General features: G+C 38.1%; 1 protein-coding gene across 1 annotated transcript in view; it reads right to left on the bottom strand.

The window, feature by feature from the left end:
• Positions 1 to 1,102: 1,102 nt before the first annotated feature.
• Positions 1,103 to 15,078, bottom strand: part of LOC141440688 (uncharacterized) — a gene marked incomplete in the record, with an annotated part of 18,491 nt that continues 4,515 nt past the window's right edge. The window contains 5 exon segments of the mRNA XM_074105221.1: positions 1,103 to 1,773; positions 6,315 to 6,418; positions 8,361 to 8,457; positions 10,101 to 10,252; positions 12,458 to 12,710. Coding sequence (XP_073961322.1) covers positions 1,704 to 1,773; positions 6,315 to 6,418; positions 8,361 to 8,457; positions 10,101 to 10,252; positions 12,458 to 12,710 — 676 coding nt within the window.

The following is a 15,078-nucleotide window of genomic DNA, read 5'->3' as shown; positions in this document are numbered from 1 at the left end:
TACGTTATATTCATGAACAAAGTGTTTGATGTTCTTATTTTAGTTTCCTAAGAATGGATAGGTTTTGTTTTAACTAATGAATATCTATACTAATATACTAATAGAATAGGTACTTATCTATACTAATATTATAAAGAGGAAAGATTTGGATTTTTGGATGTTTGTTACGAATTAACTCATGGACCGATTTTAAAAATTCCTTCATTATTTGAATATTAAATTATTCAAAATTGCCATAGGGTATATTTATTACTAGAAAAAATTAGGGTTCCGTACTAAAACTACAATAATGTAACTCAAAGTGTAGTCAGCCAACGGAATCCTATGAACTATAATTAGGTATAATTACTAGACTTTTAAAATTTAGCACAGAAGACTGAGTATTTATATAGAATGGATCAGCCTTGAAGCGCATTTCCCCTCTGTCAAAGGTATGAACCCGCTGGGTATACTCGTTTAATATAACTGTTTCGCTCGCCTCTCATGACATTTCGGAACGGTACTTGTCAGTGAACAGAGCTCCGACAAAAATGACTGGATGCAGTGTTGTTGGGCTTAACAAAAGTTCTGGTTCTGACACGTCGAGTTTACACAAATAAAACGCAACTTTTCATCGGAAAGTATTTCCTTCGAAATTATTAATGTATTAAGTAACTGTAAAAATACGATAACTTTATAATAATATTATTGATGGCCAGTGTGGCCAACTTTTTATAAACGTGGCCAATTTGGCGATTATAAAATTTTATGTACCTAGTATAGATTAATTGAATTTTTGATTGCTATTATGAATTATACATTTATCACATTCTTTGACATCATCAATGTAGACTTTAAGGCCAGACGCCGACTGCAACTTTTTTCGCCTCGTTCGAGTGCTGCTGAGTTACAGAGACATAAGACAATTTTAAGTTAACTTTCGTAAAGTAGACATCCTAAAGAGACGGAGTGTGCATACTTGTTCTCTTTTACTATATGGTATTACACTATATTTAAAAAGAAAAAAGGAAAAGAAAATTAACGGAGAAAGAAAGAATTTTTGATTTTTAATTTTAACTTGACATGTTCTCTTACAATTATAATAATAACTTACATATTTTAAGCCTCAATAGTAACAATTTTATGGATGATTTTTATAACATAAATTATTATCATTACCTATTTATTATTTAAGAGCACACACATACGCGTAATCTTCCTCATTTTCCGACTAAATATATTATACACTTTCATTCCAGTGGATGAATTGATTAGGCATTAAAAAGTAAAATGAAAAACCATTGTTTGAATTATCATTTAATTATAACAACAATTGGTTACTTAACAACAAATTATATATTTTAACACCTAAGTAGATATATCATAACATAAAATCATTCATTAACTACTTAAGTGGAATATTTGAAACAAAGTTAGGACTGACATTCCAATCGAGGGGGAGCGGCAGAATCACCCCAAAATACTGGGACCCTAGCGAAAAAGGGGTTAAGTCTGCAGAAATTACACAGCTATTTTCCATTTTATGTGTAAAGTGGTTTAAGTCGAAATCAGCTGTTCAACTTCTGCAGAATTGATCCCTTTTTCACTAGGACCCCAGAAAAAAGGTAAAACTGTTATTTTACCATACAATTAACGATTTAAATATTCAGGCTTTGACGGATGGTACGGCAACGCATAGGTCACTGACCCTTCCATCTGAACTCTTATTTACAATAACAAAAGTTTCCTAAGTGAGGAGCAACCACCCAAACGCAGTCAGGTTCGTGGCCATACCTGTAAAATATATTGTCCATTGCCTCGGTACACTTTTAGGGGCTACGCTAGCTGGCTGGCGCGGGTGCACTGCGCGGGCGCATGCCCGCGGGCGCGGGTGCAGGCAAAATCCATCGCACGCGACGCGCGCAGTTAGCGCTGCTCATGCTATTGTTCCACTACCCTTAGTGTAACTTTTCGGTTACAAAATACGTCTCGATCACGTTCGCGTTAAAATCTCAATTTGTATGGAAACACGAACATCGCAAACGTTCCGCTAGAGGCGCTGTTCGTGTTTCCATTCACGCGAACGTATTTTGTAACCGAAAACTTACACTAAGGGTACTGGCGTCCACCCGCTTCGTGCAAACCGCGTTAGCTAGCGTTAGACCCTTAAACTGTGTTTAAAATGGACGCCGCTATAGCGTGATAATTTGTAATAAAGACTTAGATCGAGAAACGAAAACCAAAACCGCCCAAGAGCGAGTCGGACACGCCCAAAATAGGGTTCCGTAGCCATTAGGAAAAAATGAGTAATATATTTCTAAGGATTTCGTATTTTATACGGAATCTTCCACGTTTAGGTATATTCTATACCTTAGGCTGCTATTTACTCATAAACTACTAATAATTCTCAAGCAAACTTAGCCGCTACAGTTTTCCTTGAAAGTTTGATATATTTACTACCATCCTGTTTTTTTTTAATTTTTCCACCCACCGGTTTAGATTTAAGAGGGGGGGCGCTCGATTTTAATGAAAATTTGCACTTTAAAGTTGAATATTTCTCAAACAAATCACTGAATTAAAAAATCGTTTTAGCAAACCCCTAATGGTTTTAAAAGACCTATCCAACGATATCCCACACTATAGGGGTGGATGAAAAAAAAAACACCCCCACTACGACTATGGGAGGTACGCTAAAAAAAAAATTTTACAATTTTTTATTGTACCATTTTGTCGGCATACTTTACATAATATATATCCGTGCATCCTACTAATATTATAAATGTGAAAGTTTGTGAGTGAGTGAGTATGTGAGTGAGTGAGTGAGTATGTTTGTTACTTCTTCACGCTGAAACGGTTGGACGGATTTGAATGAAGTTAGTTTATAACCTGGATTGAAACATAGGATACTTTTTATCCCGGTATTCCCACGGGATAGGGATAACATCTCGAAATAAAAACCTCTGGGCTTAGAGTCATGAAATTTGGTATGTAGGTAGTTGGACGTTTGGAATAACAGATAGGTGACTTTTTGACCCGATATTCCCACGGGATACCTAGGGATAAAATCTTGAAATAACAACCGCAGGGCTTAGAGCCATGAAATTTAGTATGTAGGTAGCTGGACTTCTGGAATAACACATAGGCTACTTTTTATCCCGATATTCCCCCGGGATAGGGATAAAATCTTGAAATAATAACCGCTGGGCTTAGAGTCATGAAATTTGGTATGTAGGTAGCTGGACCTCTGGAATAACACATAATCTATTTTTTACCCCGATATTTCCACGGATAGGGATAAAATCTTGAAATATTAACCGCTGAGCTTAGAGTCATGAAATTTGGTATGTAGGAAGCTGGATGTCTAGAAAACACATAGACGACTTTTTGACCCGATATTACCACGGGATACCTAGGAATAAATGTCGAAATAACAACCGCTAGGCTTAGACGCATGAAATTTGCTATGTAGGTAGCTGGACCTCTGGAATAACACATAATCTATTTTTACGTCTGGAATAACACGTAAGGAACTTTTTGACTCGATATTCCCACGGGATACCTAGGGATAAAATCTTGAAATATTAACCGCTGAGCTTAGAGTCATGAAATTTGGTATGTAGGAAGCTGGATGTCTAGAAAAACACATAGACGACTTTTTGACCCGATATTACCACGGGATACCTAGGAATAAAATGTCGAAATAACAACCGCTAGGCTTAGAGGCATGAAATTTGGATGTAAAGTACAATTCAATAGAATCTGTCAATTTTCTACATATTTAAGACACCCTATCGTGGGCACACTTGATTATATATGTCCCTGTTGTTGCAATTACCATCTAAAAGGAATCAAAAAAGAATAATAGTCACATCACAAAGCCTTAGGCAGCCCGGTGTTTATATTAGTAGGCTGGAAGTGTCTACAGGATTGTCAGATTCTATTGAATTGGAGTTTAGGTAGCCGTATGTCTAGAATAACATAAGTACGCTACTTTTTATCCCGATATTCCCACGATATAGTTTTGTAACTAAGGGATCCCATACATCCCTGTATTATTATTATTATTTTGTTTTTTTTTCTTTAATTGTATACTGTAGTTTTTAAGTATTTTATTTGTAATTATTTTATTTTGAAAAAATGACTTTCTGCCAAGTTTCTTGCGGCGCATTCTTCTTGGCAATGATGGTCTTTCCGAAAGCGCTGGTAGTATAAAAAATGACGTGTAAAAGTGCCCATTGCGGCCTATTTACTGAATAAATGATTTGAATTCGAATTTTGCATTTGAATCATAGGGAAAAAATTTGAAACTTCAGCACTGGGTTTAGAGTCTTGAATTTTGTACAGTTATTCACAACACAACCTCAATGAAGACCACGATATAAATTTTGGATATTTAAAGGGGAATTTTGTAAAATCCCGAAAATTTCAATTGCAGCTACCACACCGAATAGTTTACGCGTGCAAAGCCGCGGGTAAAAGCTAGTAACTACATAAAACAAAAAAACACATTAAATTTACAGCAGGACGGACGGACGGACGGAGGACAGCCAGACAGACAGAGCGTAAGCAGCGTTTCCACCATCACAGATGTGCGAGGTAGATGAGCTGATGAGAATGTGAAGCGAGGATGTGCAACGGTGTGACTGTTTCCACCAGAGATGGGCGAGGAAGCTGAGCGGTGCGAGGATGCGTAGCGAGGGTGTGTTCAAATAAGCGAGCGGGGTGGGGGAGGCGGGAGCACAGTACATCCCTCGCAACACATCCTCGTAACACATTGCTCGCACACATCCTTCTTTTGTTTTGTACCGTTGAGCTGTTTCCACCAGAGATGTGCTATGCGAGGATGGGTAAATGAAGCGTTTCTATTGGTTAATGAAAAACATATTCCTCGCAACACATCCTCGCACATCTCTGGTGGAAACGCTGCTTTAATGTTGGAGCATAATGACGATATGACCTACGACGGTAGTCCGCCGTACAGTGATTTCTCATGCATCATTTTTATGACGCATAATTTCCACGCTGGTTAATGATATTACATATAAACAGGGAGTAGATATGTTACTACCGCCCCCTAGTTGAAGATTCATAAACGACCCAATGAGGGCTATCGTTTTTTGTCTCACTAGATGGCGCACTGTTGCGTGAGGTTTTTAAGTATGGCTTTCAAAGTCTGTTATTACGGGCATGAAACCATAGTTTAGGTTAAAATCATATTTAATATACCTTAAAACCGTACCATAAAAATATCGAGCATGCCACAGTGTTGCATAGTCCCCGTTTTGTTCGGAAAAAAGGGAGGACAAAGGTTTCCGAAAGACAAAACTGTCTCAAAACACAGACATTCATTGCCCCGGAACGCATATTTGCCATAATTAATTTCAGATATTGCAAAATATTCACAAAATTATTTTAATTTTAAATAAACCAGCGTAGCTCACCCAAAAACTATGAGATTTGACATTTCGGAGACCTCACGCTACACTAGCGCCTCTAGTGGCGAATTCATACGCGATAGCCCCCATTGTCTTGTGTCGCTAAAGTCGCAATCAGTTTACCTCAAACAAGCCACGGTGCGAGTAGTCCGTGACAGTCAATGTGACAGTTGAACAAATCAATGTAAAATGCCGTCGTGTGTGTTTCGAAAGTGCACAATAGTACATTGCGTCTTAAGGGCGGTAAATAAGGAATTACGGACGAGAGTCTATTAGAAGCCCGAAGTCGAAGACTGAGGGCTTTAATGAGTCGATGTTCGTAATTCTACTACCGCCCGTGCGACATACAATGTTTTTCATCACATTTGCAAGTAAAATTGTATATTTGTAAAAGAAAAACTAATATTTTTTCAAAAATTGCTGATACCGCTGACTGCGCTCTTGGCAGTGCTAGCTCCCCGCCGCCCTCCTCCTCCACAGCATGTGCATGTGCAGCGTGTGCTGCTGCAGGAGCGCGCGCACGGAGCAGCAGCACGCCATGCAGTATCACACTCATTTACCGACCTTGGGCTTCATGACAACAAAATTAGTACGGGCAGTGACTCATTTACCGACCACGGGTTTCATGACACGCACATTAAGGTCGAGGGTTTTATTTGGGGGGTTGCAACCAAGGTAGCCTGCATGTTACGACACTGTTTACGAGCAAGTGTGATGAAAATTATGGTGCTAAAGTGAATTAAGCTTAAGGGATCACATATCGCATGTAATGTTTGTTTTTTATTCGTAGGTTTGTCAGTATATTTTGAGCAGCAGTGGGTTAATGTCATAAGTGGACGTCCATCGCTGGAAGTGGGAGAGTTCAACATTGGACTACATGCATGGCAAATTTATTCTTACTCAGTTATTCTAGAAATATCGTTCACAGATATTAAATAGCGGTCTTCTTCCTTCAAATATCTCATGGCTCCCTCGTATACTGCGTACCCTGGACTCGTTACAATCTAAAAGCAATAATAATAATAGTAGTGCATAGTAATAGTAGTAGAAGTAGTTATACTAGTAGTAGTGGTTGAGGTAGTAGTAGAAGTAATCGTTTAAGTTAATAAAATTGCAACCCGGGACTACATCCGCAGAGTTCGGTTATTTCCTATGTCCTCATCCAGTATTGGTTCAATGATTTAAACGTGAGAATATAACAGACAGACTAACATATAGTTACAATCACATTCATATAATATTAGACAAAAAAAATCGTAAGAACGTATAGTAAGGTATACTATACTTTCTTACAAGAGTAAAGATTACCTATCTATTAAACACTAGCTAGCAGACTAGAGTAGCAGTACTACGAGGGCGACACTGAAAGTTTTTAGAACTGGCCACTTGTAAACAATATAATAAAAAAGTAAGTTTAAATTTTGAAAATGGAACTCTGCCAATATTATTGAGTATGCATTTCATTCATTTGTCATTTGTTTTACAATTTGGCGGCAAATTGAAAATTGTCTGTGTCAGTGCCACGTCAACATGAATTTAACGCGAGAAAACTTTCGTGCAATGATTTTTTTCGATGTAATTTAACTCAACAAGAAAGCTATGATAGACTTTGATTGGCCTTTCATGATGAAGCCCCATCTCGTGCGACCCTTTACAACTGGTTTAATCAGTTTAAACGTGGTCGCACTAATCTCGCCGATGATCTGCGTGAGGGACGGCTTTCTACGGCGACGACTGAAAATAACATCAGTGTTGTGCGGCGTAAGATAGAGACTGACAAAAGAGTGACGTATCAGCAGATTCGGACAAGCTAAGGCATCGGTATAAGTCAAGTGCATAAAATTATCCATGAAAATTTAGCGGTCAGGAAGCTTTGTGCGAGGTGGATACCTCATAATTTGACCAAGGCCCAAAAACTCTTTCGGGTTGATTGGTGCCATGAAATGATTCAAAGATTTAACGGAGGTGACTCAAATGATGTTTTCGACATACTTACGGGTGACGAAAGCTGGGTTTACTGTTATCCAGAAACCAAGAGACAGTCTGCTCAATGGGTGTTTCCTTTCGAGGAGTTGCCAACTAAAGTGAAGAGAGGTCGAAGCGTGGGAAAAAAGATGGTGGCCTCGTTCTTCGGAAGGACAGGTCACTATGCGACAATCGTTTTAGAGGATCAAAAAACAGTTACTGCAGAGTGGTACACTAACAATTGCTTGCCACTTGTATTGGAAAAAGTTCGAGAGAAACGACCTCGAAGTAGGATCCTTCTTCACCACGACAGCGCCTCGTCGCACACCGCCAGGCGAACGATCAACTATTTAGTGACGTCAGACGTGGAATTACTGGATCACCCGCCGTATAGCCCGACCTCGCACCTTGCGATTTATATTTATTCCCGAAAATAAAAGAAAAACTTCAAGGAAAACTTTTTATGAACACCGAGGAAGCAGTGGGTGCGTTTCCAAAGGCCGTCGAAGAGACCCCTAAGGACGAGTGGGCTAAGTGATTTTCTCAGTAGTTCCATCGGATGGAGCGGTGTATTGATGTGAATGGACACTATTTTGAAAAGATATTATGATAAAACTAATAACTTGCTAGCTTGCTCAGTTTTTGATTTTCTAAGAACTTTCAGTTTGACCCTCGTAGGCAGCAAAGGACGGCCACGAACGATATGGACGGACGACTTGATTAAAGCAGGCCGCCTCCAACCGAAGCAACTGGAGGTCTATGGGGGAGGCCTATGTCCAACAGTAGACGTCCTACGGCTGATATGATGATGATGATGAAGGCTAAGAGCTAAGAGTAGTAATTACTAATTAGGTACTAATAGGACTAGAACGAGTCCGAGGACTGGACCAAGAGAAAGAATAAATTGGGGCATAACGCTGGTTTGCTGGTTTCCATTGGGATCCAAGCTATACCTAGTGCTTAAAAGGAATTCACTCTTACCTTAGCCTGGTAGTAGTCGCTGGATTGACGCTCTGAGCTGGATATTTTTTGCATCACCCACTCGATATAAGTCAGTTTGCGCACGCGGCACAGCGATCTGCAAAGCGTGCCAATTAAAACACTGGGGTCGGCAAATTCAACATTTTATTCAAAGTAAAACACTATAGTAGGAAAATAGCATTTGGCAAAAAATGCGAATGTAGATTTTACTAATAATATACAATACAATAACTCTTTATTGCACACCAACACATAGTAAGAAGCAGTACAGAAAACACAAGTATACCTATACACAGAGATTTTCCGAGGTAAGCAATAGGCGGCCTTATCGCTTCAGAGCAATCTCTTCCAGGCAACCTTCGTTGTTTTAGCATTAGTAAACGGGTAAACAATCTCGATAAGTCTTTTTATTGAAAAACGTTATTTTTTTAAGATTTTTTTAACAAAAGTAAAACTGCTGCAGTTTTGTATACAGCGTGTATTTTTGATACTACCTCAAACTTTAAGGGTAGTTAGTGAAGGCCGTAATAATCACGTTTTATTATGATATAGTAAAAAAAATGGGCATTTTATTTTCCTTACAAAATTAACTAGCACGCAATGTATCACTACGTGATACTACTTTGTTTTTGTTCAAAACGTCGCACTTGTTGACGTGACAGCTGTCACAGAACGCTTCTCTCTCGTATCAAATTATTGTACGCATTACATTGCTGGTCGAAAATATTTCAAAAATTAATTTCGCTCTGGTAGTTAATTCTAAATAAACAATTTGTTTTGATATCGATTCAGCACTTAAATCTTCGTCTGGTTACAGTTTGAGGTAGTATCAAAACACACGCTGTAGGTATAAGCTCCTTGGTCACGACGTGCATCTAGATGGCCATGCCGAAACGTGAAAAAAAAGTGTCATTGACTCAATTATATTCGACTCCAAGGCTAATCGAAAAATAACAAAAATATTACTTTCCACCCTAAAGATGAAAACGCAATTTTCCACCCGGCTATCTTCTCATGAAAATTAAACTTTCCGAACAGGAGAGATGAAAAATGCATTTACTTACTCTACGTTGACGCGCCCCGGCTTCTAGCGTGTCGGGTGTAGTTTTTTAGAAATTGAGCTGTATAATGTGTGTGAACGTGAAGTGCCCTTGATTAGAGACCTTTTTAGAGTTCTGTGCCCAAGGGGTAATAAAAACGGGACCCTATTACTAAGAGTCCACTGTCCGTCTGTCTGTATGACACTAAGCAGTATCTCATGAATCATGATAGCTAGATAGTTAAAACTTTCACAGATAATGTATTTCTATTGCCGCTATAAGAACAAATACCAAAAACAAAACAAAATAAATGGGGCTCCAATACAAAAAACGTGATTTTTCTTGCTCGATAATAATAACGGCAACAGTTACCTATTTATTTGTATAAATGTACTCTAAAAATAAATAATCAAATTAAAATAAAATAAATATTTAAGGTGGGCTCCCATACAGCAAACGTGTTTTTTGCCGTTTTATGCTAATGTCTAATGTTGTATAGGTACGGAACCCTTCGTGCGAGAGTCCGACTCGCACTTGGCCTTTTTTTTTTTACTTTGCCCGTGCAAAGCCGGGGCGGGTCGCTAGTATTTATACATTCGTTGTCTTTGTAGTAATAATTGTATGTGTATGGTGTACTTTTTAATTTTTTTTTCATCATTTTTCATAACGTTTCTGGTAAATTGATCTAACAAGCGGTTACCTCTTGGTGCTAGTGACGTTGTTTATGTACTGAAGCAGCGCGTGCGCCGCGCGCGTGTACTGCGGCGCGTGAGCCGGCACGACGCGCCACGAGGCGCAGGCGCACCAATACGGCACCACGCCCGCCTCGCCGCACGAACGCTGCGGGGGTATCTGTACAAACATGGAACTAGCCTTTACGTTTATACACTTTATTACTCATAAAGAACAATGTTCACTTACAATTACTAGTTTAAAATTAGACAAATAATATCTTTAATAAGATTTTCCAGCTAATCGTAACATCAATTTACCTTAACACTAATACAATCTCTAAGTTTAACTTTTAACATGCCTAATGTATTATTACACTTTTTAATTTAACAGGCAGTTCATTGTTATTAATAGTCGTGCTCCCTCGGGTAGAATGTACCTCTTACCATATCCAGTCCTATGCTTTATTAGTTTACGAGAAATTATTAATTGCGCATCAAATAAATAATTGCCTATCAATTTATTCAATCATTTATATACTTTTGTACATGAATTAAATTATTTTAAATACAAATAAACTAAATATTTAGCAAAAGTAGTACTGCGGATAATGCGAAAATATACATCAATCTACAATATACAAAAATACTACAATCACATCAAAAATACTGACTGCACAGCAAATTAATTAGAGCGTGCGTAGATGATACTCATTCTGATAGCAAAAAGTTTTTATTGACAATTTGGCACCGGTAAATTAGGTACGTACGACGACGAGCGGAGCGAGGAGGAGCGTTAGGTACAATTGCGACCACAACGCGCGAGCCGAGCGAGCGAAGCGAGTGTGCCGCGGTAGCGGCCGGCGAAGCACCAGAACCTAATTTATTTAGGAAATAATTTGGCCCCTACTAGTGCTGGTTATTATTATTTTTAATTTATTAAGACAACAAACAGTCACATAGTTTGTAATTTACTTGATGTAAAAAGCATATAAATACTGAAAATAAATTGATACCTATACTTAAGTTGTTCTTAATAAATAATAAGATGATAAGTAAGCCAAATAAAATGCTGTTTCATTTATGTAAACTACTGTGCGGTATATGAAAATAAAAGCTAGATAAAATATAAGCCACGAATATAAGTTGCAGTTTTTTATCTATAACTCTCAAGTGTTGTTTGTAGGTTCTTTTTGTATGAAAGCAATTTGTGTATGTATTTTTTTTAGTAAGTATTTGTTTTTATGTTGTAAAGTTTAGTCTTTTCGTATAGTGTTTTAGTATATTTTAGTATTCATGAGATGATTGTATTTAAACAAGGCCTTGATTAGTTTATTTTGAGATCTTTCAAGTCATAGCAAGTTTGTTTTGGCAGCACATCCCCACACTTCAACCAGATACTCCAGGTGAGGTTTTACCAATGAATTATAATGGACATTCGAATATTCTGCGGAAATAACCAACAGTCCTATGTAACGCTCCTGTCAAGGAAGTTAATTTCGATTTGATTTGATGTTTGTGTTTGTGTATTATGAGCTATCCAACTAAGTTTATCATCGAGAATTCCCAAGCTACTGATCAACCTCCCAGCCAGGTTCGAATCCCAGCGGTGGCCCTTATGTGCACAGGGCCGCGGGCAGCCCCGTCACACGGTATTCAAAGGCCGATCTTTTTTTGTTTTTTTGAATATGAAAGCGAGGCAAACGAGATGCGAGTCATCTGATGGGAAATGATCATCACCGTCCATCAGTGCTTACAACTCAAGGACAGGCACTGGTCTGTTGCCGGCCTTTAAAGAAAGTATAAACCCTGTTCTAGAAAGCCCCGATGTCATAGTTGTCTGGAAACACTACTGATGGAAGTTGATTCCACAATGTCAATGTACATTGCAGGAAGTGCCGAAGGAAACCTACAGTGGTAGACCGTCATTGAGTAAATTGAAAATACAAACTGAAATATAGATGCACAGAAAAACCAGAAAAATAAGACCATCACTGGGAATCGAACCCAGGTCCTCGGTATTCCGTACCGCGTTCTATACCGCTACACCACTGATGGTCAACGGTACCGACACGAATTTCCCCTATGCACCTCATATCTCAGCTTGTTTGTTTCTTATTTAGCCACTTAAGCAGTGACGTTAGCGACATCTATGCCGTAGCCCTCATCGAGAAACTTTTTCGGCACTCCATTGGAACTAACCGCTCACCCGGACAAGAGATATCGTTACTAAGCAATCAAATTAAGATTTTTTTGTAGTAAAAATTTGGAATTGAAATAAAAAATACAAAAAGATTCCAAAAAACCATCGTCATTGAGTAAGCTCATGAGATTCATTTGTATGTCAATCTGTATTTAAGTATGTAAGAGTGCCACAAAAACTCACGGGCTTCAGCAAACTCATGCCTCTGGGAAGATCAGATCCTTTTACAGTAAACCTGTTCCTCGACTCATCAGCTCCGAGCACATCCAACAACGTCGTGTGTATGTCAAAAGGAGTCGTCAGGACATTCGCATTGTCTTCCAAAGCTTTGAGGGCATCTGGTCTACTGTTCACCAATTTTAGGGGCAATCGTATAGCCATGAATGGGAGCTGCTCCTCCAATTTACCCTGGTATGTATCGCGTGTTGACTTGTACCTGGAATATGGTTAGAAAAAGCTGAAAAGGATAGATAATGCTCGAGGGAAAACCGAGAGTATCGGTGTGTTTTTGCCATATCGAGATGGTTGAAAGCTGAGGCTGTGTTTCCACTAGAGATGTGCGAGGATTATGGTTTTCATGAACCAACAGAAACTGTTCATTTCCCTATCCTCGCACAGCACCGCTCTGGTGGAAACGGCTGAGCGGAGCGAGGCTAGGTAATGGAAGCGTTTCTATTGGTTCTTAAAAACACATTCCTCGCCTAAGTACGAATTTAAACTTTTTGAAGTTCTCTATTCTAATGATGTTCCATTTTCGAGTCTACGAGTACGCTATAATACGCTAGCTGGCTCGGGTGCACTTTGCGGGCGCACGCCTGCTGCGGGGCGCGGGCGCAGGTGCAGTGCCTCTAGTGTGGCGTTTTCACAAAATATTCGTTTACTATTCGAAGACGTAAATCGAGCGTTCGATCGTCGATACGTAGCCGCCACATGTCCACGGTCTCGATCGCGTTCTCATCAAAATTTCAATTTGTATGGAAACACGAACATCGCAAACGTTCCGCTAGAGGCGCTGTTCGTGTTTGCATACAAATTTAGATTTTAACGCGAACGCGATCGAGACGTATTTCGTAACCGAAAACTTTCACTAAGGGGTACGGGTAAGGTAAAGGTACACTATTCCGGGATAGTACATTATGCCGTGATATTTTGGTTTTTGTCGTAAAATAAGGAAACAATCACTAAAATCATAACTTAATGCAATACTTCATTACTATAGCTTAAACACCCCGAACACGAATTTTTGAATTTATGTAATATCTTTTAAAGCCGTGAGGCACTTTCAAACGCGTCCGTCGCAACCCCGCAGTAGTTCGGTACGGGCGTGTTGTCAGTGAGCGTAACGTGGCAGCGGAACTTCGTAAGGATTTGCTGTGATACTGGTAAGTTTATTTATACAAAATTTGTATCACTGTTGTTTTATAGTTATTAATAGACGTATTTATCACCTTTTCAAGTTAACTGAAAGCATATTTAAAGTAAAATACTCGCTCCGTATTATGTACCCAATCTGACGCGATGTACCTAATTGCGTGAGTATCACGGAATAAGGGAAGTCAGTCCGAAATGTTTTTTAAATCTTTTGTTTCTATCTAGGATTAAATTTATTATATGTTTGATGTGAATAAGTTAAGTAAGGACAGCAGATTATTGTGACGTAATTACGGTACATGGTTTTTTTTAAATTTGAGTGTTATAATTGAGAACGAAATGTATACTCGTTAAGTCATACGTACGAATAATGGAGTATGGCATCGATAATTAATTTGTTTTTTATAAAATCAGAGCACAAAGGTTATTTATTTCGATTTTATGAGTATAATTGTTATATTATCTTCCAATCTATTAAAAAAAATCTTGTTTTTTTATTTATTATAACCATTTTTTTTGGACCCCCGTAATTATGTACACGACTTTTTGTACCAATGTCCCTTATTCCGGTATTATGAAAAAATAAAATAAACTATGGGGAGGGGTCCATTCTGTTTTAGGCTTCCTTAGGCAGCTAGAACCCTTATCCACCATGTCCGTTTGTCCGTCCGTCCACGTTTAGCTCAGTGATCATTAGTACTTGAAAGCTGAAATTTTGCATGGGTATAATACATATATAATATAATATAATAATATAATAAATAATGTTTACCTTTTTCAGGTAAAAAATGGCTTCATCCAATATATACGCCGAAATACTTCAAAAGTCGTTAAGATGTAAATGATGGGACAGTGACTATCATACTTAATATGATTTATCAAACAAAATTCTAATTTTGTTTTTGTTCTAAAAGTTATTTTATTATTTGATATATTCAAATTATTAAGTTGAATCAATAAATTTAACTAAGCAATGTTTTTCATTTTGTCATTTAATTAAGATTACCTAAGTAGAGTATAATAAATTTCCCCCTCCAATTCCAATTCCTCCATTCACGCAATACAATTTTTTTTATTACGTGATTATAATCATCATTTAAAAAAAGTATTTTAAGTCAACTATCTTGAATAGATGCTTGAACAATGTGAACTTTAAAGATAGCACGGAATTACGTACAACGACTCCCGGAATTAAGTCCAGAGCCAAATTTTATCACGGAATAAGGGAACAAACGAAGGGTTTAGCGAATTAACGTTTATTTCTATAAATTAAAAGCTACGAAGTAAAATAATATCCACATCCATCTTAAAAGACATCATCCCTAAATAAAATAGTTACTACAATCTAGAATCTTCGTATTTTTTTTAAAAATCCGCAGTCAAAGTAGGAAACGCCTTAATACCGTAATAAGGTACATTTACCTTATAATCCT

Source organism: Choristoneura fumiferana, chromosome Z (genome assembly GCF_025370935.1).
Source record: "Choristoneura fumiferana chromosome Z, NRCan_CFum_1, whole genome shotgun sequence".
Taxonomy (NCBI): domain Eukaryota; kingdom Metazoa; phylum Arthropoda; class Insecta; order Lepidoptera; family Tortricidae; genus Choristoneura; species Choristoneura fumiferana.
The sequence above is the reverse complement of the archived record's forward strand: the minus strand, read 5'-3'. Positions and strand labels throughout refer to the sequence as shown.